Genomic DNA, 22,311 nt, shown 5'->3' on the forward strand with positions numbered 1-22,311 from the left:
GACGAGATTGTTGTTCGGATTGCACATTCGGGAAAAACCGAGATTCTGTCCCGTTGACTATGCACTCGCCTCGGAGCCAGTCAACAGAGAGTTCTTTTTGGCTTGCCTGCCCTACATCTTCCCGAGATCGCCTCAGATGCGAAGTCGCCAACGTCAGCAAACCTTGGAATCACGTACAGGAATCGGCAGCGTGTTGCAAGCGTGGTGTTAGATTGCTTCATGGCTACCGATCCAGTGCTGTTATTGCGGCAAGAAAGCAGAAGCCTTGGTCAGGAACAGACATATCGAGACCGCGATGCCAGTAAGGCTGCATAACTTGATTCCACAATGAGTATGACAATTTTTAGATACCCACAGCTATATGTGCATGGATCTGTTAATTCTGGACCTGCATTAGAGAATTGATGATGATCAACGCTTGGCTCTCCAAAGTTTGGAGACTAGATTGCTCCATCTGCGCCAAAGAGAGCTTGAATGAATGCGGGGGAACTACGACGTCACGCTCGATGCTGTAGATGAGGCAACGCACCACAAAAGCACTGTGGAAGGATTTCAAAGAGAGCTCTTCTTACACTCTCATACCTTGCTGTCATCACTATTTTCAATGACCGAACCAGAGGCTTCGACTTAGTACCTTTCGATCGACAACGAATCTTTACAGTCTCACGTTGAAAGACATTGCATCGACGAGGCACGCAAAGTTTGTCCCGTTAGGACGCTACAAACACATTCTCCTGGAATCACAATTTTGGTGGGAAACATGGCCGACTCCTCTGACATTCAGCCATTCAAGGTCGACATTCCCAAGGAGGAAGTCGATCGCCTCAAGCGTAAATTGAAAGACACTCGACTTCCGCCGAAAGAAATAGTGCCCAACGCTGGCACCAAGTATGGTCCTACTTATGAATGGTGCAAGAATCTTTACGACGCCTGGGTAAATGATTTCGACTGGTATCCAATTCAAGATCAAATCAACTCTGCACCGCACTACATCGCCAAGATCGAGGATGTCAAGATTCACTTCGTACACGCCCGTTCGAAACGCGAAGATGCTATCCCATTGATCATGGTCCACGGCTGGCCAGGCAGTTTCTACGAATTCAATCAATGTTGGGGACCACTTTCGAACCCCGAGGACCCAAATGAGCAAGCGTTCCATGTAGTCGTGCCCTCAATGCCTGGATACTGCTTCTCCGACTGGCCACCGAAAGCAGGATGGAATCTGCAAGATAATGCTCGAATCTTCGACGCTCTTATGAAGAAGCTCGGCTACTCTCAATATATGATCCAGACCGGAGACTGGGGCCACTGGGTCGGTCGCGAGCTCGGATCGAAGTACACCGATTCATGCAAATTGGTGCATTTCAACTTCGCCCCGTCTCCTCTCCCCGAAGGCGTGGAATATACGAAACGTGAACAAGACGTCAAAGATCGAGTCGACGACTGGTTGGAGAACCACATGGGCTATGCTGTCTGCATGCGAACACGACCACACACTATTGGCTTCGGCTTCAATGACAACCCGATGGGCATACTGACATGGGTCGGCGAGAAGTATAACGAAGCTGCAGATCCTGAGAAGCAGAAACGCAGATACTGGACGCAATGTATCCTTGCCACTGCCAGCTTGTACTACTTTACGGACTGCATCATGCCTAGTATGCTCTGCTACTACGAGAACGTTCGGCATGAGAATTTTGCGAACTTTGCAATGGAAGAGCATAACCGCATCACTGTACCTTTCGGCTACACTTCTTTCTACTGGGATACCGAGCCAAGTTCAAAGCGAGCTGTGGAGCGAACGGGCAATCTTGTATTTTACAAAGGTGAGTTCACCGAGCTGAGAATACTCTCAGAGGCGCATTTGTACAAATATAAGAATTCAGATGCTAATCTGCACCACAGAACGAAATGACGGCGGTCACTACGCGGCTCTTGAAGACCCACAAGGCATCATGGAGGATGTCCGAGCACTTGCTGCTCAGGAGTGGAAGGGAACGCAAAGCAAGTGAATGACAAAGCATCGCTAAATCGACAGCGTGAGAAGAAGAAAACACATAATATACGCGCTTTTCACATGAGCAACACTGAAATCCAAAAGAAGTAGGTCATCAAAATTTCAGTTCAACGCTTCAAGGACTGCAATACGTATATGTCGCTACATTTGCACCCCAGAAACCCCGCGGCAACATGTGCTTCATAGCAGCCAGTTCAATGATCGTCTCGCGGCTTCTCTGCAGAAAGAAGATTGGTCTACAAATTAGAAGTGTTCGGACGACAGGTCGTGGGGGAAAGGTGAAAGCCAGGTGACTGAAACGACGAGGAGTACTCTACTGGCTGTCACGTTGAACCGAGTGGTATCCTGGACTAATGAGCAGCGCGAAAAAATCAAAATGCTTGGAAGACGGATGCACGGAAATTTGTTGCTATAGCTTTGAGCGATCGACATCGTGCCTTCCCACTGCATGTTGTTGCTGTGCTGATCGAGGAAGCCCACTGATAAGGCTGATATGTGCTGTAGAATGCGTTCGACGCCCAACCCGCCAACTCTGGCTGATATTTTGTGCAAAGTGACAAGATCTTTTGACCAAGGTTCGCATTCAGTAATCACAATGCTTGACATTGTCAATCAGCACGACCGCAGCGGTCAACGTGCTCGAACTAGCCAAAGTGATAGTAACATTCTTCATCTTTCTGAACTTGTCAAATTGCTTGAAACTCATATCGGCATTCAAAATGGGACCCAGAGGCCCGGTACCAGTGACAGGCGCATAAGTGAAAGACTCTTCAGACACGGCTGATCCAGATAATTGAACCCGGTAGCACTGAAATCGCATCGTACTGCAGGCACAACGACTGTTGCAACGGCATTGAGTCTGCAGCCGAAGTAGAACTCAACAAGGTCGAAATATTTTCCTGCTGGCGCAGAGATGGTGCCAAAGGGGGATAATGTGACAGGGATCGTGCTTCCAGCACCAGTCAGGAAATCCAAGATGGGAGCCGTGAGTGTTCTTGTGAGACCGACTCCAGCCGTATTGTTGGGCGACTTCGGGGCCACGCCGTTAAGACCTGTTGCGCCCTATAGAAGGGTAAAGTTGGTCAGGCCGAGCACGAGATCATCGTCCGGACATACGAACCATAGCTGCAAATCTGCCATACAACAAGCCATTGTACGCTCCGATGTCGTTCTGAAACAGAAAAGGAACCGGACTGCTGGTCAGGTCGTCGAACTGATGTCGTGGTCAGAATTGCGAACAATATTGCTATTGATGTTCTACCTTGTCAATCTTTGTTGTGCATTGGCCAGTGGAAAGCTGCACTGGAGAAGCAGAAATGCCTGCCGCAAGACAAAGGGAGAACAGCTGGGGCTTCATCTTGATGCTGGAATGTATGACTATGAGATCAAAAGTTGGGTGTGAGTGAACGATGTAGATGATCTTCCATGTACTCGACTTGCGCTCCCTTTTATGTCTCAAGGTCTGAAGGAGTCGCCGCATACTATGCGAGAGCTGTGTGTCGAAGGAGGGTCCACGCATGTGGCAGACAAAGATACATTTCTCATGTAGCACATAGGCTGCTGCAGATGTTGGGTCGCCAATCGTGATCGCAGCGAAAGCACTCCAATTCTCGATCTCTTCACCATATGGCTTTGTGTAGTCTTCTGGTTCATTTTGAGGTACACGCCACGAAGACAAGTCACCAGCAATTCGCCCAGCGTATGTGAGTCCATCTATCGGCGGCCGCGAACCCGATTTGTCAAGGCAAGGATGTGGCGATGCTGCTAGTCGATGCCGTGCAACCATGAAAATAGGATCGCTTGCAAATCTTGTCCTTTGATGGCGTTCGTTGTCTGTCCCAGCTCCATATCGATGATTGTATCTTGCACTGCAAGCCGCCAGCGGAGAAACCTGCTGATTGCGATTGGTTCTGTTTCATCTGTGGATCGCGTAGTCGCTCGTTATAGCGCGCCCTACACGCTCGGAAACACACTCTGATGGTTTCCGAGCAAGTGAAAGGCGTGAACGTCCAAGAGCTCACTCGGCTGCTCCGATTTGCTCTACCTTGTGCTCTGTCTTCTGCTCGCTGGTTTCATCAACATCGAGAGGCTCGATCTTGACCTCGACGCCGGGCTCATCCGCCTTCGTCTCCACAGTGGTACCCTTGGAGTCAATGTGGATGGTCGTTTGATCGCCACTGTCATCTTCAGGCTCGTGGGGCGAGGAGTCGGAGGATGCAGCTGGTTCGTCCGTTGCGGCTGCGGCTGCTGTGGCTGCTGTCTCGTCTGTAACTGCCAGGGGCTCATTCGATGCTGATCCGTCCAACGACGGTGTAGGCAGCTCTTCTGATGGCTCTCTGCTATGCACCACAGTATTTGCGCGCTCTAAGCCGGGCTTTTGCTCCGCAGGTTCCTCCTCTTCTGCTTCCTCCTGAATGACCATGGTCACATTTGACGGAATCCGAATATGTCCTTGGCCGCCACCATGCCGTTTAGTAGTGTTGCCATTAGCAATCACTTCATTCCCGGCAGGCTTCAACGATTCGTCGCCTCTGGCAAGTATACTCGGCGCCCGGCTCTGCTCTTGCCCGCTCTCATCTGGCTCGTGACCTTCAGCCTCTGGCGGAATGGTGTAGTTCTCAGGCTGAATCATGCCGTATTCATCACAGACTGTCTTAAACAGAATATACAAGCCAGTTTGCCTCTCCACCCTCCAGAACATTTCACGATGTTGAAACCACGCGTGCGCATAGATACGGTATACGCGCCGGAAGATGTTGGTGATCTCCTTCATCTGCTGCGCCAGAACCTTGTCATTGCCTCCTGTTTGCCCTGAACCAAGACCCAATCGCGACGGGAACATCTTGCTGCTCGTGAGACTGCTGGCAGCCCAGTCAAGTGTGTGGCAGCAGTAGTCGATGGCAGAACAGCTCTTGGGAGGGTCGTGGACGGCGCATAGGTATTGCCACTCGCTGGCTCGCATCTCGGGGCAGGTGGAAGCACTGCATGGCGGATCGTCTGCAAAAAGGTTGACAATGATGGCGTTCGTTTTCTGGATCAGGAAGCGACCCAGCTCATACAACCAGATCTCCTTCGACGTCCCTGCTGGAGGTCGTGCGAGTTCACGGGCAAGCTCGGCGCTGACTGAGGTAGTGGTTTCGGAGTCGGGAGGGTGTGTGTGGTGATAGTACAGAGCTTTCAGGTGTTCTGTGAGCTGGAAGGCCGAGTCAATCTGCATGTCCCGTCAGCTGGGCGGTGTCGCGTGAGGTAAAGCAGAGTCGCGGTACATTCTGCAGGTCGGTCAAAGGCGGGCCTTCGTGTATATCCTCCGCTTTCGTGCCCGGCCGTATTCTTCGTGCAGCGCCTGTATCGGTGATGCTCGCGCCGGGCACCTTCCCATGCTCTTCGTATAGCGAGAGCCCAGGTGATGTTGGCCCCACCTGGTCCTCTGCGATGGGCGGTGGTGAGGGTAGTCTCGGTGACGACGACGGCGAGCTCACTGCTGCCATCTTGTCTGCTGCACCTGAAGAAGTCAGCAAGCTGCAGAAGCAATGTACCAAGCGATGTTTCGTTGCACTCGGCGGCTAATGAAGCTGAAGCACATGAAAGTCAACACCCTGGTCTCGCACGGATCGCGCCTCGATCCCGCCCAAACCTTCCCTCTCGAGCTACAACGACATTGAATCATTCCTTCCTGACAAGTACAACACCGAACGAATCGACATCATGGAAGACGACGATGAAGCCCCGCCCATGCTCGTGAACGCCGATGGCACTACAGCAGCAGACCAAGCCCTCAGCGCCGAGCTCGACGACGTGAAAATTGCCAAAGTACCCATCACCATCATCACAGGTGAGGCTTCGCCACATTGCAATCATAGAACACAAGACATACATGATATATTGTATCCGAATGTGCTCGACCAATGCTGATTCTTAAACAAATCCTAGGTTACCTAGGCGCCGGCAAAACAACCCTCCTCAACTACATCCTCACAGCAAGACACTCCCACAAAATCGCCGTAATATTAAACGAATTCGGCAACACATCCGACCTCGAAACCAAACCCCTCACCATTAACGAGGGAGACACCCAAGTCTCCGAATGGCTGGACCTCGCCAACGGCTGCATTTGCTGCTCCGTCAAAGACTCCGGCGTAAACGCCATCGAATCCCTCATGGATCGCCGCGGAACGTTCGATTATATATTACTAGAAACTACGGGCTTAGCGGATCCGGGAAATATTGCACCGCTGTTTTGGGTGGATGAGGGGTTGGGGAGTTCGATTTATTTGGATGGGATTGTGACGTTGGTGGATGCGAAGAATTGTTTGAGGGAGTTGGACGCGCCGGAGGGGGAGGAGGTTGTTCGGCCTGATGAGCATGACGAGGATGGTCATGCTAAGGGCCCGGTGCTTTCGACTGCGCATTTACAGATTTCTCACGCGGATGTTGTGGTGGTGAATAAAGCTGATTTGGTGACTGCGGAGGAATTACAAGCTGTGCAAGATCGAGTGAGGTCGATTAATTCGCTGGCGAAAATGCATGTGACGGATCATAGTCAAGTGCCACAATTGGAGGGTTTGGTGTTGGATTTGCATGCTTATGATGATGTTTCTGCAGAGAATTTGGAGTTTGTGACGAAGGGGCATAGTCATTTGGATCCTGCTATTGGAACATTATCGTTGAACGTTCCTGTATTGGACGATCAAGGTCTAAAAGCGCTGGATTCGTGGTTGCAATCTGTGCTCTGGGAATCGCGATTGCCCGAGACCAAGGATGCGGATGAGGAAGTCTCGAAAACTAGCTGGGAAATCCATCGCAGCAAGGGACGAATACCGCTCTCGAATGGGACAATCAAATTGCTACAAGGAGTTCGGGAGATATTCGATCTGATAGATGGTCCTGTCGACACTGCCAGTACTGCCGATCAATCCGGAAGGCTAGTTTTCATTGGTCGCAATATCGGTGGCGATCAATGGCAGGCCTCATTTCAGAGAAGCCTGTCAGCGCATATGAGGCGGAGATGACCGTTCAATATGACTTGAGCTAGTCTTGGTCCACGAAGCTAGGCTCCGCACATAGCGCTCCTATCAACGACAGTCCCAGGTGCTGGCCAGCGCCTGTTGTTGCCATGATCCAGGAGAAGTGGTATGAGCTGTCGACTTACGTGCAAAGTTGCTGCACTCCCTTCACGTCACGCTCTCGTCTCGATGGAACATGCACATCATCCCATGGTCACCCACAGTCACCATCCAGGTCCCATTAGGACTGAACGCGATCTGCGATGTCGCGAAGTGAGAAGGCTTGCCTCCAACTGTTGGTAAATCGGTGTTGGCCGTGACCCTATAGTGTGCTGCAAGCGGTGTGAAGCGGTCGCTGAGCGTGTACTCTCGGCTCTCCGGTGCAGTTGTCGAGGATGCGCCCGTGGATGAGGCGTCGGCTAGCCAAGGATTAGCATATTCGTAACCAGAAGCGAATCAGCGATTGCTTACGAGTTTGACCAGAAGCACTACTGGTGCCGCTCTCAGCTCGACGCAGTTCTCCCAAAACATTTGCTCCCTTCTTTTTTCGACCGTTCTTCTTTCTTGGCTTCATTGAAGGTCGATCGAACGGATCGATACCCTCCTCGAAACGCTGCATGTCCCAGAAGGAGAATCGTGTCGACTGATCACCCATGCAGAGCAAAGGTCTCTTACCCTCAGCATGAAAGAAGCCAAAGCGATGATAAAATCGATCCGTGTGAGGTATGTCCAACGTGAGCAATCTCGCGAATCCGTGAAATCCTTCATCATGATCAAAAGAGGAACCCGTGTACTGTCCGGCCTCCAGAATGGCTGGGTGCTCTGGCGGTAGCTCATCTGCATCGAAGCCGTCGATCTTCCATAGCAGGATCTCATTCGCATATTTGTGTTTCTTGGCGTCGCTCTGATCTCTTGCGGCCTTCGATATTATCAGGTCTCCGTAGAACGCGAAGCTGTCGACATAATTTGGGTGAAGTTCCTTAGTGAAGAAATGTGGATTGATCTCAGTCAATGGCTTAGACGCAGTGCTCCAGTCGCTGGCTGGGTCTCGGTCTCCCACCAGCGGCACTGACCAGAGACACACAGCTGTGTCAATGCCTCCCGAGATGAGCCATCTTCCATTGGGGTGGAATTCGATGGCAAGGACTGGTGATTGGTGTTTCGATAATATCGCCACACATGGTTGTGCCTCAAAGCTCGGATGTAGATTCCACAGTCGAATTGTATAGTCTTCCGAAACGGACGCGAGGAGGCTGGTCGTGGTCGGGGACACTGCGAGGTCGTTCACCGCGCCTCCATGGCCAGGCAGAGTTCGCGCAATTTCACCCGATTCAATGTCCAGTATTTTGATGTGCCTATGCTCAGCACCAGCAACGCAAAGCCAAGGTTTGTTCGAAATGGGCTCCTGAGCCCAAGCAAGACTGTTGAGAGAAGCAGCTGTGGTGCCCTGTTGAGGTCAGTGCCATGCCCTTGTGTAGTCCGCTTCCAAGAATGAGATGCCTCACCTGTTGCACCTCATCGTCGAAGAATCTCAAGACCTCGAACGGTGGGTCAGCACCTAGCCGTGGCCGACATACAAAAGTCTGTGGAATGTTAGCTGCTCGCCTCGACTTACGCGCAGAATTTCGAAACGTGCATACTTCTGTTCCCCCTGTCACTGCAAAGATCTGTTCGTCATCGCTATTGCCAAATGGCCAGAATTGAACATCAAAGAGAGTCTGGCCTGCACGAGCATCAATGGGAAGGCCTGAAAATAAGCCGAAGTTGCTCGACCTACCTGTGCCCAGTCTTGAGCAATGCTGCAGGATGGGAAAGACATCACTGCCACTGGGAGCCATGATGATAGACCCTTGAGTGAATGGCGCTGTGACCTACCACCTACCTGTGTGGGTTGCGTCGACAGCCTGCGGCCCCGCTCGTTGTGGCTCACAGCCAGTCACGCAGCGGGTGGAGACGTTGGCTCGACTAAATTGGCGTGAAGAATACGGAGGTGGTGGTACCTCGTCACTTCCCTTGCAAACTTGCCAGCTGCGGCATACAGCAACGCCTGGCACTCAGGCACAACCGCAGCCACAAGTTTGCAGGGATGAAGAGTGGTGCGGCAGAGCCGAGAACGTCTGTCGGAAATGCTCGGGGTTTGATGTGCCGTTGCAGTTGTGGACACACGTGCTCGAGTGGCAGTGTGCACAAAAGATGTTCTCAAGGTGGCACACGGCTGTCGCGGAGGCTCTCATCGATGATGAAAGTGGTCGTTGGCCGAGGAGGTGAGGTTGAGTGGGACCACGGGCTCGGGACAGGAGCTGATCACTGCATGAGGCGCAGGGAAGCTGGTCGCTTGTGAAAATGCAAAGCTGAGGCGTCCAGGGTAGCAAATGCTCTTCGCGGGATTAAAAGCAGGCGTGTTGGGCAGCACTTGCTGCGAGCTGCAACGATAATTATCGCGGAAGGCGGGTTGGTTTTGTGAAGAAGAGGAGGATTCGAATGCCGTGGTGGTGCCGTGCTGGGAGGAATGAGTTGGGCAACAATGGTGGCGGGCGGCGAGGATGAGGATGAGGTCGAGGCCTCGCAGCAGGGGTGAGGTGAAGGTGGATGGAGGCCGGCGTTGTGATTTGCTGGTGGTGCAAGAAGAGACGGGGCGGCAGCGAGAGGCGACGGGGAAGCAGAAGGGACAAACGCCATTCCCACGGACCCCGTTTGCGAGCGACATGGGTACAGTACACCGAGTGCGACTTGACATGCTGCCCTCCTGTCCTGACCAGACAGCGCACGCGTGGCCAGGCACATCGGCGATAGCGCACAGTAATGCACAGTGTGGTACGGTACTGAAGCTGCGCGTGTGCAGCGCGTGTCCACCGCTGCCGGCGGAAGCCAAATTCTGCTCGGCAGTTTGTGAGTGCGAGTGCGCGCGGAAGGGCAGAGCGGAGCGAGGGTGAGCTCATCCCGCATGAACGAGCAGCAGGACCTGACATGCCTGCACCACGCGCGCTGAGCTAAATGCCATCCCAACTCACTAGTTACTGCTGCTGTTGCTCTCTGCTGCCACTAAAAACACCTCTCCGGCTGTCGCCGTCGTACTGCTCTCCTCCTCTCTTCGTCTGCTGTCTAATTCGCGGCCGGCGAGAAAGCTTCCAGTGGGGGCGCATTCCTCATTCGGTGCAGCCCTGCGAGCGCCCACTCCAGCCTCGACTTCCTTCGTCCGACAGCCTTTTCTCCTCCCTCATCAGCCTTGCCCAACAGCCCGCAATAACCTCGACCACGGGACGGACTGGCGCCGTGAAAGCTGAAAGCCCTCTCAGGACCCTTCTTCGCGCTCTCGACGACAGCACGAGCACGAGGTACTACTGTACCAAACAGGCTCGTCGCGTGGTGCGCAGAGCATCACCTTCCAGCCCAGCCGAGCTAGCCATATTGTCCGCCTCGAGGCCTGCATCTCGGTCTTGTCTCGCAACGAGACCATCGGCATCCCGACTGCACCTCGCCCAAGCTGCTGCCAGCTTGGGTCAACATGAGCATCCCGCATTGAGAGACTCCTCTTCCCGCACCTGTCTGTCATAGCGGCACTCCGCCAGCAGTATGGAGACCACTTTCATCTCCATTCACGGTAAGCCCGCTTGCGCCGCAACCCTTCCTCCCGCCACTCAGCACGCTCACGTGTTCTGCTAGACCTCAGCGACAATGCGACCATCCTCTATACCTCGGATTCGGTGGTAGACGTCTTGGGCTACACACCAGATGAGATTGTCAATCACTCCGCGTGGGAGCTCTTTCCCGAGGATGAGATTCCCGATGCCCAGAAATTCCACCGCAAGCGCGTCAACACCGATAGGGCCGCTGTGCTGGCCTACGTGCGCGTGCGGAATCGTGAGGGCGCATGGATTGGCTGCGAAGTGTGTATGACGGTCGTCTACGATGTCATTGTCGTATGTACCAGTGTCTACAGGCGCGGCCTCAAGTCAGAGAGTAAGTGCGACGCACAAACTAGACATTGCATGTCCGCTGACATTGCGTAGAACGTGCGTTGGAGGCACCCATGGTCCGCCGCATATTCTCGTCGTCGCCCAAGGACCCGAGATATCACATGCTGTCCCACTTGTCGACCAAATTCTCACAGCCACTAAAACAGGACCAGCTGCATGAACCTCGTGCAGCTTTATTCCTCAATCGATTCACCAGGACTTTGACCATCATGTACGCCACGAGCGGACTCAACGAAGTCATCGGCATTCCAGCAGAGGCGATGCGCGGGCGCAGCTTCTACTACTGCATTTCCGAAAATTGTCTGCAAGACGCTGTCAAGTGTCTGGAGAATGCCAAAGGCAACGATTCAATAGCCTATTTACGCTTCTGGTTCCGCGATCCACGGATAGACGACGACCCGGTCGAAGACGATAGCAGCGACGAAGAGATGACGACGGATGCTAGCGAAGAAGGCGGCGTAGTGCTTGACAGCGGCGATTCCAGTGTGCGTCCGGCTAGCGCCAATGGCATGGACATCGATAGCGACGAGTCACATAAGGACTCGCGGCATTCTTCCGGCGATAGCACACTGGCTGCCGATACCCACGAGGCAATTTTCGGCCATGCTCGTCGCGCAGAGTCGTCGACTTCATCTCTCGGCCAGTCGCCTCCACGAGATGGCGCGGCTGCTGCTCCGATCCTTAGAGACCCCATTGAGCTGGAGGCAGTGGTATCATGCACATCTGATGGCCTGGTGGTATGTTTGCGAAAGGCACGACCTTTAATCCCTCATCCGACACAACGGCCATCTCAGCCTGTACACCGGAACGGCCTGTTCGCAGCACCTTGGGCGCACCAGGCAGTACTTCCCCCAATGGAGGCCAGAGCGGGGACAGGATATGGTCCAACATTTGCGCCCGCGCTTGGACCGCAGGGCGCCCGTCGCGATGTCCACCCGCAGCCACAAGCGGCTGGTCCAAGTCAGATGGACTACATGGCCGCCATCCGGGAGCAAGCTGTCTTCGCCTGGGCACTCACCGGTATCAACGGTATGCTGGCAGAATATGGACACGGTAAACCGACTGGCGAATCAGTGCCACAGGATGGTCTTCCAATCTGGGAGAGCGACCATAAGAAACAAAAGTTGTATCACGATAGCACCGACGGCGAGTTTGGGAAGGGCCGACCAGCTCACATTTTTGGCGATCCTGGGATAGATCGCAATAGCACGAATGGTAGTCGTGGGATGAAATCGAACGGATACTCGAGCATCTCGCCTCCGGATCAGACCCCACGATGAAACACCTTGGAAGCTACCCAATCGTGCTCTTTGAGCTCTGACACGACGACCACCGGTTCTCTGCCGAAAACGAAACGACTTTCTCACGAGATACCCAAATGAGGTTCTGGTATCTGTTCAGCATTTTAGCGTGTACGAATGACGGCTGTTGCATCCATATGGCGCAAGAGGCGCGAGATTGGATACTATCACTTTCCGATCAGTGGCAAAACTTTTGAATATCACGAAAAGTCCTGCACGAGATGTGCGAACGCATTGCGATGTGGAGCAGAGAAGGAATTGCTACTTCTTCAGGTACTAATTCAGAGTTGAGATCTCGACCACTCATCATCAGTGTCGATACGATCAGAAACTATCCCGTGCCTGCGCCAACCGCACCCTCAATATCCTTCCCTTCCACCACACGCCTCTCTCCTCGCCTCCCTTTCTCCCTCTGCAACTCCCCCAAAATCTCTCCAGCAACCTCAATCGCCTTCTCCGGCAACCCCGCCAACCTCGCCACCTTCAACGCATGCGAATCCCGATTAACCCCTTTCCTCAACTGATGCGCATAAACCCAACTGCCATCATCTTTCTCCACCACACTCGTACAATAACATTCCAACCCCTCAAACTCCCTCGTCATATCGGCCAATACATGAAAATGCGTCGCAAACAGTGTCCTGCTTTGATTCACATAAAACAAATGATGTAAACAAGCATAACCTACTGCGATCCCATCTTCAGGCGTCGTACCTCTTCCGACTTCATCCATAATAACAAACGACCTCGGGGTAGCTTGTTTGAGGATTTCAGCCGATTCGAGCATTTCGATCATAAAGGTTGATTGGTCTTGATAGAGGTTGTCGGCTGAACCTACACGGCTGAAGAGTTTGTCTACGAGGCCGAGTTCGGCGTAAGTTGCCGGGACGAAAGAGCCTGTTTGGGCGAGGATCGTTATGAGGGCGTTTTGGCGGAGGTAAGTACTTTTGCCTGCCATGTTGGGGCCTGTAATGAGGGAGATTTTATTTGTTGGAGAGCCGACTGTGCAGTTGTTGGAGGTGAAACTGCGGCCTTGGGAGGTGAGGCTGGCGTCTACGGTTGGGTGGCGGCCGGAGATGATGTTGTGGGTCGTGGAGGTGTTGAGGATGGGTCGGACGAGGTTGCGTTCTTTGGCCAGGTGCGCGGAGGAGCAGGCTACGTCTAGTTCGTCGAGGACAGAGGCGTTGCGGCGGAGTTTGACGAGGTTTTCGAGGACTTCGGCGCGGAGTTTGGTGAGAACGCGAAGTTCTTCTGTGCGGATGCGGTTTTTGGCGTCGTCGATGAGGACGCCGAGTTGGGTCCATTGTGGAAGATAGAATGACTTCGTGCTTTTCGTCGAGCCAATGATCCGAGCGCCTTCGAGGGTTGCTAATGTGCCTTTGGCATCTCGGCCTTTGATATGGCAGAAGTGACCAAGCTGGGAACTCCATTTCAGACTGAGACTCTCAGACTGTAGATTTTTGCGCAACTTCTGCGCGAGCTCTGATTTGGCTTCCATGAGCTGGTCGATATCCCTGTGGGCGCGTTCCAAGGTGGAAGACGCATTACGACGCATTATCCAAATCTCGCCAGAATTCATGTCAGCGTTCTTGTCTGCTGATGCAGCCTTCGAGCGACGCCGAGTGAGACTAGGGCCTTTCTCGCCAGCAGCTTCTGCAGAGATGACTTCGTCGGCCATTCCCTCGGCCTCGATGCCAGCCGCTTCATCGACAGAATGTTTCCTGCTCAAGCCATCTTCATCAATGGCACTCTTGATCTTCTCAGCAGCCTTTCCAGGCGTGTCCAGATCTAGACGTCCAAGGATGTCCCAGAGAAAGGTTAGATCTTGGGATGCATAATTGCTGTCCTCGTGCATAAGCCGATCTTGATTATCGACTATGTGCTGATGTAGGAGCGAAGACAACTTCTGCATTATGTCGATAGTTCTGGCAAGCGCGAGCAGATCGTCCGCGTCACCTTTGCCAGCGGTAAACTTCGGCATGAGACGAAATGTATCATGTGTTTGCCGCAGAAGAGCTACTATGTCTTCGCGCAAAGAGTCGTAACTCAGCATTTCCTGGACAAGATCCAATCTATCATTGATGACAGTCAAAGACATTGATGGCGAGACGAGCCGTTGACTCAACAGGCGAGCACCACTTTTGGTGACGGTGTGTCGGATGGCATGCAGCAGACTTCCCTGGGTCGCACCTTCTCGAAGTGTGGAGCGAATTTCAAGATTACGCAGACTCTGCTTGTCAATCGCCATGTAGTCGTCATCTGTCCTGCGCACTGGAGGTAACAGCTGAATCTTGATATCGAGCAGTTTGTGACGAACATAGTCTAGCAGTAAGCTACCTGCTGCCACTTCAAATGCAGTGAAGTCCGCTTGCTTCTTTTCCGGTATCGCGCGCTCTAGCATAGGAGTCCAGTCTTCCAAAGGAGTTACTGGCCTGGGTGCAGGATGGAAGTGCATTGGTAGGTTGGCGTCGCTGATGAGGCGCTGAAGGTTGGACTGATCTGCAGATTGCAAAGCTTGGTCGAGGACCACCTCTCTCGGACCTATGCGCGCAGTGATGGAAGGCAGAGTCGCCAGATCGGACACTTGCGTAAAGAAGTCGCCGCTGGAGAGGTCAACCCAACTCAAGCCTACCTTCATGTTTCGTCTGTACTTTTCATACGCTGCTCTATCGTCGACGACAACATGGGCAGCAGGAAGTGCGCCTCCAAAATGTATTGCGAGCAAGTAATTGTTCTCGAACGGGTCCATGAAGCTTTCATCGATAAGTGTTCCAGCAGTAACGACTCTGGTGACTCGTCGATCGAATAGCATAGTGCCGTTCTTACTGTTTCGCTCACTTTCTGAGATGGGTATCTGCTCAGAGATTGCCACTTGCTGTCCCAGGTCCTGTACAAACATCTTGAGATATCGCTCAAGCTGGGTATGCTGAAACCCAGCCATGGGCACGTCCCCTAGCGTTGTTGCCCTTTTGGCAACTTTGAGGTTCACTAAAGGAGCAAATTGTTCGACCTGGTCGAAGTACATCTCGTAGAAGTCGCCAACTCGTGTGAGCACGACGCAATCTTTGAACTTTCGAACATTGTTAAGGTGCTGTTGCAGAACTGTCGGGTAGCTCTTCTCCGGCTGCACAGCAACCTCATCAGGTGGCAGTGGCGACAGAGCGCCTTGTGTGAGTTCGCTTGCTTTGATGGTGCTTTTTGTTTTAGCATTCCGTGTTTGCGTCCAGAGCCATGGTCGCTTGGCGATGCATTGAAGAGGTGCAGAAGCTGGCGTGCGACGGGTGACGCCCAACGCTTTTCCCGGAGGATCGCATGCTGCTCTGAATGGAAGCAGTCGCGCCCTCATTGGCGGCCTGGATTTGTCGTTTCGAGGAAGGTGTTTCCAAGCACGCGTCAGTTGCTCAGAAGTGTCGGCGACACCCCTGAAGCCGAGAGCGAAGCGCGCTAGCACGCGTTCGAAGAAGGAAGGTGCAGCGAGAGGCATCTTGAATTGACTTCGAAAGTTCTCCTCGCGACTTCGTCTCTTCTTACATCAATGCCACCAATAAAGCCTGAACGAATCATCGACTGTGAGACCTTTGAAATGAAAGCGAGACAGTATCGCAATGCGACTGGGAGTTGGTTTACGCCGAACGCAGGATGAATCTCAAAAACAGTCTACCGCTCGCACAGTAGAGCTCACGCACGGATGATGTATGCTGGCCGGCTGAGACTGTGGGCGATTCTGCAGAAGACATGGCGAGACCGAATATCACAAGCTCTCACCAAGTGCGTCTTTGACGCAGTATTCATGACTTACCGATGCAGTGATTGAGCAAGAATAAGACATACATGAAACTGTGCCAGCCACATCGAAACGACCATGTGCCATTCAGGTGTACAAACTTGCTTTGACATAAATGCTATGCTCTCCATATGCAGGATGAAATCTTCCCACCAAGCTCATTGTCCTTCTTGTCGTCCGGGACCAGCCTGCATCCATCAATCAGAGACAAAGAACCCGTCACTAACGCCTAGATGGCCGCGTGGTCTTTGTGTAGCATATTGCTCACCCCAAGACTTTTCCATATGGCACAACAAGCGGCGACTCTTGTAGGACAACCTGCTAGACAGAATCAGAATTCCAAAATGCATCTAGCGATACCGAATCATCGTACTCGACGAGTGGAAGCGATCAGGCAAAATGTGAGGAGGCATCAACAGGCAGCGGAAAGGCAAAAACTTGCGGAGAAAGCTGCACCGGCTTATTTGCAGCACCACGGCAGGATCTCAACATGCACTCCTGAGACTTTCCTGCGCAAACGCAAGCCTGTACCTGCAACAGCATCAGTCCTGAGAGGAGATCTGGGCTATGCCTTTCACGACCCATCACATGACACTGAGTCAAACACCCAATCCGTTCCGACTGAGACCTGTGTTCTACCGCAAGAGCACATTGTGACAGAACCGCGCACACCAATTAAAGTGCCAGAACGTTCCGACTCATTCGACGAAGACTACGACTTGACTCCTCGATACATGCGACGTTACCTCACACGTGAAGCACGAGCTAGACCGCAACCGGATCCTCGTCCTACAGCCTCTATTGAGAAGAAGACCGCGCTCGACCAAGGCAGTTCGACGAGCATGTTCAATATTGCCAACCCATACTCTGCTTTTATGGCACCGATTGAGCCTCCAGCATACCTTGCCGGCCCTTCGAGCCCATTAGAGAAAAGAAGACGAGGCCTGTTTCAACAAGACAAAGCCGCACCTCAGCTTCCTCGCCAGCCGGTGGTTTCCACAGCTGTGGTATCGTCTCCAGCGAATATGCAATCTTCAAGCATGACCGAATGGAAACGAGCAGAGAACGGACGCGACGAAGCCTTGACTTCGAGCTCCAAAGTCCTGGAACAGGGTGCGATGAACATGAGCGCCTTCCTCGATACAATGCTTTGCATTTTCGCACTCGGCCTCGTGGTTGTCGCAGGCGCTGGCACTATGTCGACATTCATAGCGTTGATGACCGCACCAGCTAGCTGGTAGCCGATTACAGCCAGGTCCAGTAGTGATCTAGCAATGCCATTGCGGTAGACCGTGTGACCTTCTGATCTGTACATTTCTCCCCCTTTGGATCCGGCGACCTAGTTTGCCATGCTGCTTTGCGATCCAATACTGTCGCCTTCCACTCCTCCGGATTCCGAGGACAATTCTCTTTCCCGCACGGCGGCTGCTCCGATCTTGGTACTGCATTGGCCTCTGCAGAATGGAATTTGATGTGGGTGAATGCTACGCATCGAAGGTGGATAGGATCTCGCCCCACAGCAGTTTCACGAATAAGTTCGCCGTCCAGGTTCACGACCAGCATATCTGAAGCTTCCTCCGGCAGACTTTCAAGCCACCGCGTCGTCATCTTTCGTGTCCAGGAATCTGCTGTGCCACTACCGGGGAGTACGAAGACATTCGAGCCATATGCGATTTCCAAGGTTTCGGCGCGCAGAGCTCTGCAGACTTGAGATAGGGCGAATGTACGCTCTGGAATGAGGTGCATTGTTTCGGCTTCTGACCATGCGTCAATTCTAAGGTCTGCTGCTGCCGTATCTTCGTCCACGTGGAATAAGGCGTAAAGATCGTTATTGTGCGCGTTTTTGATGCTGCCAAAGGACCCGAAACGGTTCGTGATTGGGTCGATGAGCTGGGAGGAGGGCATCGTGAAGCTGTAGATATGGTCTCGTATCTCTCGAGGCAGCTTGAAGATCCATCTGTACAGGGGTTTTCGGTTGTGGTTCTCCCGGCTTTTTCGCTCTAGGTCCATCGGCCTATGAATACGCATCAGCTTGGTGACTACACATGCCGAGGCAGAGAGATACCTGATGGGAAGGGACGTAGGTTCCATCTTAGTTGACGGCCGTAAAGTCCCAAGTCGGAATTCAGTAGCAATAGGTCGAGGCTCGGGTTTGGGAGGTCTGATTCACAAGTGTGGCTGCAGCTGGATGCGAAGACGAACGACAGCAGGCCGTAGCACTAGACTCTTTACGGTTAGTGATCCCACCCCACGTGGAGCTAAGCAGTTGTGGTGAGAGGTTGCAGGAATAGAAGAAAGTAATATTGGAGACTGTAGCGAGTACTATGGCAATTTTTGACCCATGGCCAAGACGGAACTTCAAGATTTCTGCCATCCTACTGCTGAGATGCTGAGAGGCTAGTGCTTCCGATGAATACCACTTGTACGGCTGCGAATCTGGATGCGAATATAATACGTCAGCTCAGCATCTTATCGCAAATGGGGTAGACTACACTTACGCTGCACTGGCAGCAAAAATCTCCGCAGGTCGAGCAGCCGTCAACAACGCCAGGCTGACAGAGAAGACAAACGAAAGCCCCATAGCTGTCAAGATGCGTGCAATCAGATTGCGAATGAAGTACAGTACGACAATCGCGAGTGTCGGAATGCAAGTCGAAGCGATGACACTTAGCCAACGAGCCGCTCGCCGATACGTCTCGTCGCTCCATTCTACAAGACCTAACTCTTCTTGACCAGGAAGGGGACTCCTGGACTGGACTTTGTTGCGATATAGCCAAGGAAGGACTCTTTCCGCAAACCATCGTGTGGCAGAGTCGAAGTCTCTGCTGTCTAAGGCTACGAGGTCGGAGCTCTCGCTTTCGAGCCATGGAAGGTCTTCGATTCCGGTGAGAAAGTTGTTGCCGCCATCGGCTCTGGCTAGCCAGTCTTGCAGCAAATTGAGATCGTATCTGTTCGGTTTGGGCAACTTGCATATTTGCGAGTGCTTGAGGAGGGCAGTATCTACCTGGAAGTCAGGCCAGTCACATTCTTTGTTATCCTTTTTCCTTACGATACTGGTCCAGATTTTCACGAATCGATTTGATGATCTGCCATTGTTGGCCGTTGTGCTCACTCGACTGGAGCAAGTCGATAGCCTTCACGTCGTACTTGAGACCGTCGTCTCGATCTAGTGCCGCTTGGACTTCAAGTTGACGTTCCAAGTCCAGTAGCTCGACTTGTCGCATCAGCAGGCTGTGAGCCGAAAGACGTGAAAACCGCTTGAACATGGCCATGCTGCTGTGTGGACCCAACAATTGGGCAAGCGCCGGGTAGCCATTCTCCTTCATTTTGTCAATGGGCCAGTAGTATAGTGACCGCACTGTATGTCATTCGAGGCGCTCACTCGCTGAGGATGGCGAGTAGGGCTGGTATACAGCCTGATGTGGCTCGGCCTGGATGACGAGTGGCGTGCATGGAGGCGCAGAGCTCCTCAGCGGGGACATCACATTGTCAGACTTTTTCAGCTCCTCAAATCATTCAACAGCAGCAATGTCGGGCATGGAGATAGCGGGACTCGTGCTTAGTGTGTTCCCGTTTGCGGTAAAAGCCTTGGAAGAGGCGGTGGACATTATTGACAAGTACGATAATACGACTAAGCACAGTAACTTTAACCTTAGGCAATTCGGACGATCGAAGGCCAAGCGACTTGCGGACCTGCGTAACAGAACTAGAGATGCAATGCTAGATTATCAAACCGCGCATCTCAATTTGACGACTCTGTTGGCAACGGATGCTCAAGAGCGACTGTCTAGCGCAGAATTAGCTAGGGTGGATCATCTCTGCAAAAGCTCACTTGCCTTGTGCAGCATGCTGTACGCAGAGAGTGATCAGCTTCTGCGACCAGGGAGGAAAGAAAAGGCCAAGGAGGCTTCGATAGACAGCATGGTGAGCATGATTTTGAAGATGACAGACCGTATGAACCGAGAGTGTGCTATCCTGGAACAGTAAGCGGCAGTGGCAAATGTTATGTTTATACTGACATCTGCTAGACCACTAGAGCGACACCCTTTCGACAGCGAACTTCGAGGCTCGTCGGTGTACAGAGATCGGAACAAGTCACGACAGCCTACGTCTTCCTCTGGCAATCCAGACGATGCCTTCGCCTCGGACCTTGATTCCCAAGGGACTGCAGACAGTGATCTCCCAACCGATCCGGATAGTGTGTCGATGGGCCCGTTCAGCTATTCGTTTCCGGAGGTTCCAACCATATCAAGCACATTCGAAGCCGGCGCAGAAGCTGTGATTGACGATCCGTCTGTGAATAAAGCAGAGAGATTGGTCCTGGTAGATATGGAGAATGGTCAGTCGAAGGAGGTTACTGCTCTCCTTGACACCGGAGCCACAGTCAATTGTGTTGCAGAAGCAGACGTTTTGCTGTTAGGGACGGAGGCAAACATCAGAAAGCTACCGCACCCGAAACCAATCAGGATAGCTAACGATGAGGACATCGAGGCAACACACGTCCTGAAGTGCAGATGGTATTTCCCAGGCAAGGTCACGGCTTATACGCACATCTTTCACATAGTGCCGGGACTTCCTCGCAGCCTCGTCATTTGTCAACAGGTCATCTTCCAACACAACTTTCTGACCGAGAATATCGAACTCTGCTCTCTTGGCTTGCCGAAGGAATTGAAAGCCGCACCGGAGCTGTATGTACTGGGAATGGCGACGCAAACTAGAGGTGAGCTTGTCTGACAAAAGATGATGCGAATGGCAAACGTTAACCTTGACCAGCCAAGAAGGAAGAGCAGTCACAGCAGGCTAAAGCTGCCATGAAAGCGAACGAGGCGCAAAGACGGCAAGAGCTGGAAGATATGAAGCAGGCATTCGCCAGACGTGCAGCGGCTGCAGCTTCCAGCTCGGCCGCAAGCGCCTCGACTCAGCAGTCGGGCTCATCGAGCACACAAACCTGAAGGGCAATGTAGGGCTGGGGATGCAGGGCTGTTTGATTCAAAGTGCATATTCTTGGCTGTCCACGTGTCGAAGTGCTTGTCATTGAGGAGTGAGATCGAATCTGAGACTGTTCAGCGGGGCTATAGATGGCAAAGTATGCAACATTACAGCTCACCAACTACCTGAAGTTTGGTGCCATGGCCATAGTATCCCTCGCTTTCCAGGTAGGCGAGCAATAGTCATTGCAGTATGTTCCAACCTAGAATCCTTGCATATGAAAGCCAGTCGATACCCCAATGAACGCCGCCCGTGCTCTCCACGCTATGCTCGCTGAGGCCATTAAGACAACATCTTACACCAATTTCTCCTGCTCTCCATAACCACCCTTCTTCTCGTCTGTCCACTCTCGGATCTGAATTTCTCTCAATTTGGCCTCCTTCTCCTCATCGTCCTTGATGATCGCCATGACCCGATCGTGCGGCGTCTCACCCTGGGCCTTGCTATGACCAGCCGCAAAGTTCGACCATGTCTTGGCAACCTTTGGTGCTTTGGCTGGTTTCTGTTTTGGTTGCTCAGGCTCAACACCGCCGAGCATGGGGAAAGGATTCTCATTTGAGTAGCCGATGATGTAAGGTCTGAAGCCCTCTTCTGAGAGAGAGTCGAACATTTCCTTGACGGCTTCCCATTTGTGGAGAGGGAAGTCTTTTTGGCCTTGAGTGCCGGTATGCTGCGATGAATTAGCTATGTTCGTGGATGGAGCCTGATGACCAGGTCTTCACGCATGGACTGGGGCCTGAGGCGGCATCTTGGCATGCGAATCGAGTGGTGGTTGTACGTACTGTGAAGAAGACAATTCTGAGATAGCCGCCTGGCAGATCTGTGACACTCCAGACATCTGCTCTACCTAATCGCGAAAGTGCTTGTAACTTGTACTTCTGCCATGTTGGCATCTTGTCCTCGAAGCCGCCGAAAGTCCTGTTGTCGAAAAAGACCTGGATCTCGCCAGGATCGTAGCGGCCGGCATGTTGAGGATCGAACTTGTCGAGTTCTTCGCGTGTTGTGTATGCCATATTGGAGATAGATATGCCTTTGATTACTGGAATGATGTTCGTCGCGAGGATCGACAGTTCTTATGTATAAGTGATTCAAGGCGGAAGGTGCTTGGTGAGACTCTTGAGAATTGCGTGGCAGTGGCGGAAAGTTGGCTGTGTAAGTTCTTGGACTACGCCATGACAGTCTTGCACTCGGAACCAAGTGGTAGATGGACAGTTCTTCCTGACTTTCGATACCAGGGATA

General features: G+C 52.6%; 11 protein-coding genes across 11 annotated transcripts; 5 read left to right on the plus strand and 6 right to left on the minus strand.

Moving 5' to 3' along the window:
* Positions 1–760: 760 nt before the first annotated feature.
* RHO25_005962 (uncharacterized protein) lies at positions 761–2,012 on the plus strand (the record flags this gene model as incomplete). Its single annotated transcript, XM_023596827.2, has 2 exons — positions 761–1,826; positions 1,906–2,012. 2 exons carry the CDS (start codon positions 761–763, stop codon positions 2,010–2,012), a joined length of 1,173 nt encoding a protein of 390 aa, XP_023452852.1.
* A 719-nt stretch (positions 2,013–2,731) lies between these two features.
* On the minus strand, positions 2,732–3,497 carry RHO25_005963 (uncharacterized protein; the record flags this gene model as incomplete). The annotated part of the gene is made up of 3 exons (XM_023596828.2): positions 2,732–3,079; positions 3,138–3,230; positions 3,279–3,497. 3 exons carry the CDS (start codon positions 3,495–3,497, stop codon positions 2,732–2,734), a joined length of 660 nt encoding a protein of 219 aa, XP_023452853.2.
* A 537-nt stretch (positions 3,498–4,034) lies between these two features.
* RHO25_005964 (uncharacterized protein) lies at positions 4,035–5,505 on the minus strand (the record flags this gene model as incomplete). The annotated part of the gene is made up of 2 exons (XM_023596829.2): positions 4,035–5,228; positions 5,284–5,505. The coding sequence occupies 2 exons, from the start codon at positions 5,503–5,505 to the stop codon at positions 4,035–4,037; spliced, it is 1,416 nt and encodes a 471-aa protein (XP_023452847.1).
* A 217-nt stretch (positions 5,506–5,722) lies between these two features.
* Positions 5,723–7,026, plus strand: RHO25_005965 (uncharacterized protein; the record flags this gene model as incomplete). Its single annotated transcript, XM_023596830.2, has 2 exons — positions 5,723–5,849; positions 5,948–7,026. The coding sequence occupies 2 exons, from the start codon at positions 5,723–5,725 to the stop codon at positions 7,024–7,026; spliced, it is 1,206 nt and encodes a 401-aa protein (XP_023452849.1).
* Positions 7,027–7,188: 162 nt separating this feature from the next.
* On the minus strand, positions 7,189–8,858 carry RHO25_005966 (uncharacterized protein; the record flags this gene model as incomplete). The annotated part of the gene is made up of 5 exons (XM_023596831.2): positions 7,189–7,439; positions 7,492–8,467; positions 8,526–8,603; positions 8,661–8,743; positions 8,798–8,858. 5 exons carry the CDS (start codon positions 8,856–8,858, stop codon positions 7,189–7,191), a joined length of 1,449 nt encoding a protein of 482 aa, XP_023452878.1.
* A 1,735-nt stretch (positions 8,859–10,593) lies between these two features.
* On the plus strand, positions 10,594–12,277 carry RHO25_005967 (uncharacterized protein; the record flags this gene model as incomplete). Its single annotated transcript, XM_023596832.2, has 3 exons — positions 10,594–10,621; positions 10,684–10,980; positions 11,031–12,277. 3 exons carry the CDS (start codon positions 10,594–10,596, stop codon positions 12,275–12,277), a joined length of 1,572 nt encoding a protein of 523 aa, XP_023452881.1.
* Positions 12,278–12,629: 352 nt separating this feature from the next.
* Positions 12,630–15,782, minus strand: RHO25_005968 (uncharacterized protein; the record flags this gene model as incomplete). Its single annotated transcript, XM_023596833.1, has 1 exon — positions 12,630–15,782. One exon carries the CDS (start codon positions 15,780–15,782, stop codon positions 12,630–12,632), a length of 3,153 nt encoding a protein of 1,050 aa, XP_023452094.1.
* A 644-nt stretch (positions 15,783–16,426) lies between these two features.
* On the plus strand, positions 16,427–17,323 carry RHO25_005969 (uncharacterized protein; the record flags this gene model as incomplete). Its single annotated transcript, XM_023596834.1, has 1 exon — positions 16,427–17,323. One exon carries the CDS (start codon positions 16,427–16,429, stop codon positions 17,321–17,323), a length of 897 nt encoding a protein of 298 aa, XP_023452093.1.
* A 4-nt stretch (positions 17,324–17,327) lies between these two features.
* On the minus strand, positions 17,328–19,408 carry RHO25_005970 (uncharacterized protein; the record flags this gene model as incomplete). Its single annotated transcript, XM_065602722.1, has 3 exons — positions 17,328–18,096; positions 18,581–19,082; positions 19,132–19,408. The coding sequence occupies 3 exons, from the start codon at positions 19,406–19,408 to the stop codon at positions 17,328–17,330; spliced, it is 1,548 nt and encodes a 515-aa protein (XP_065458794.1).
* Positions 19,409–19,610: 202 nt separating this feature from the next.
* RHO25_005971 (uncharacterized protein) lies at positions 19,611–21,034 on the plus strand (the record flags this gene model as incomplete). The annotated part of the gene is made up of 3 exons (XM_023596835.1): positions 19,611–20,065; positions 20,111–20,802; positions 20,856–21,034. The coding sequence occupies 3 exons, from the start codon at positions 19,611–19,613 to the stop codon at positions 21,032–21,034; spliced, it is 1,326 nt and encodes a 441-aa protein (XP_023452096.1).
* A 332-nt stretch (positions 21,035–21,366) lies between these two features.
* Positions 21,367–22,084, minus strand: RHO25_005972 (uncharacterized protein; the record flags this gene model as incomplete). Its single annotated transcript, XM_023596836.2, has 2 exons — positions 21,367–21,741; positions 21,854–22,084. The coding sequence occupies 2 exons, from the start codon at positions 22,082–22,084 to the stop codon at positions 21,367–21,369; spliced, it is 606 nt and encodes a 201-aa protein (XP_023452095.1).
* Positions 22,085–22,311: the final 227 nt, after the last annotated feature.

This window comes from Cercospora beticola, chromosome 4 (assembly GCF_033473495.1).
Source record: "Cercospora beticola chromosome 4, complete sequence".
Lineage (NCBI taxonomy): Eukaryota > Fungi > Ascomycota > Dothideomycetes > Mycosphaerellales > Mycosphaerellaceae > Cercospora > Cercospora beticola.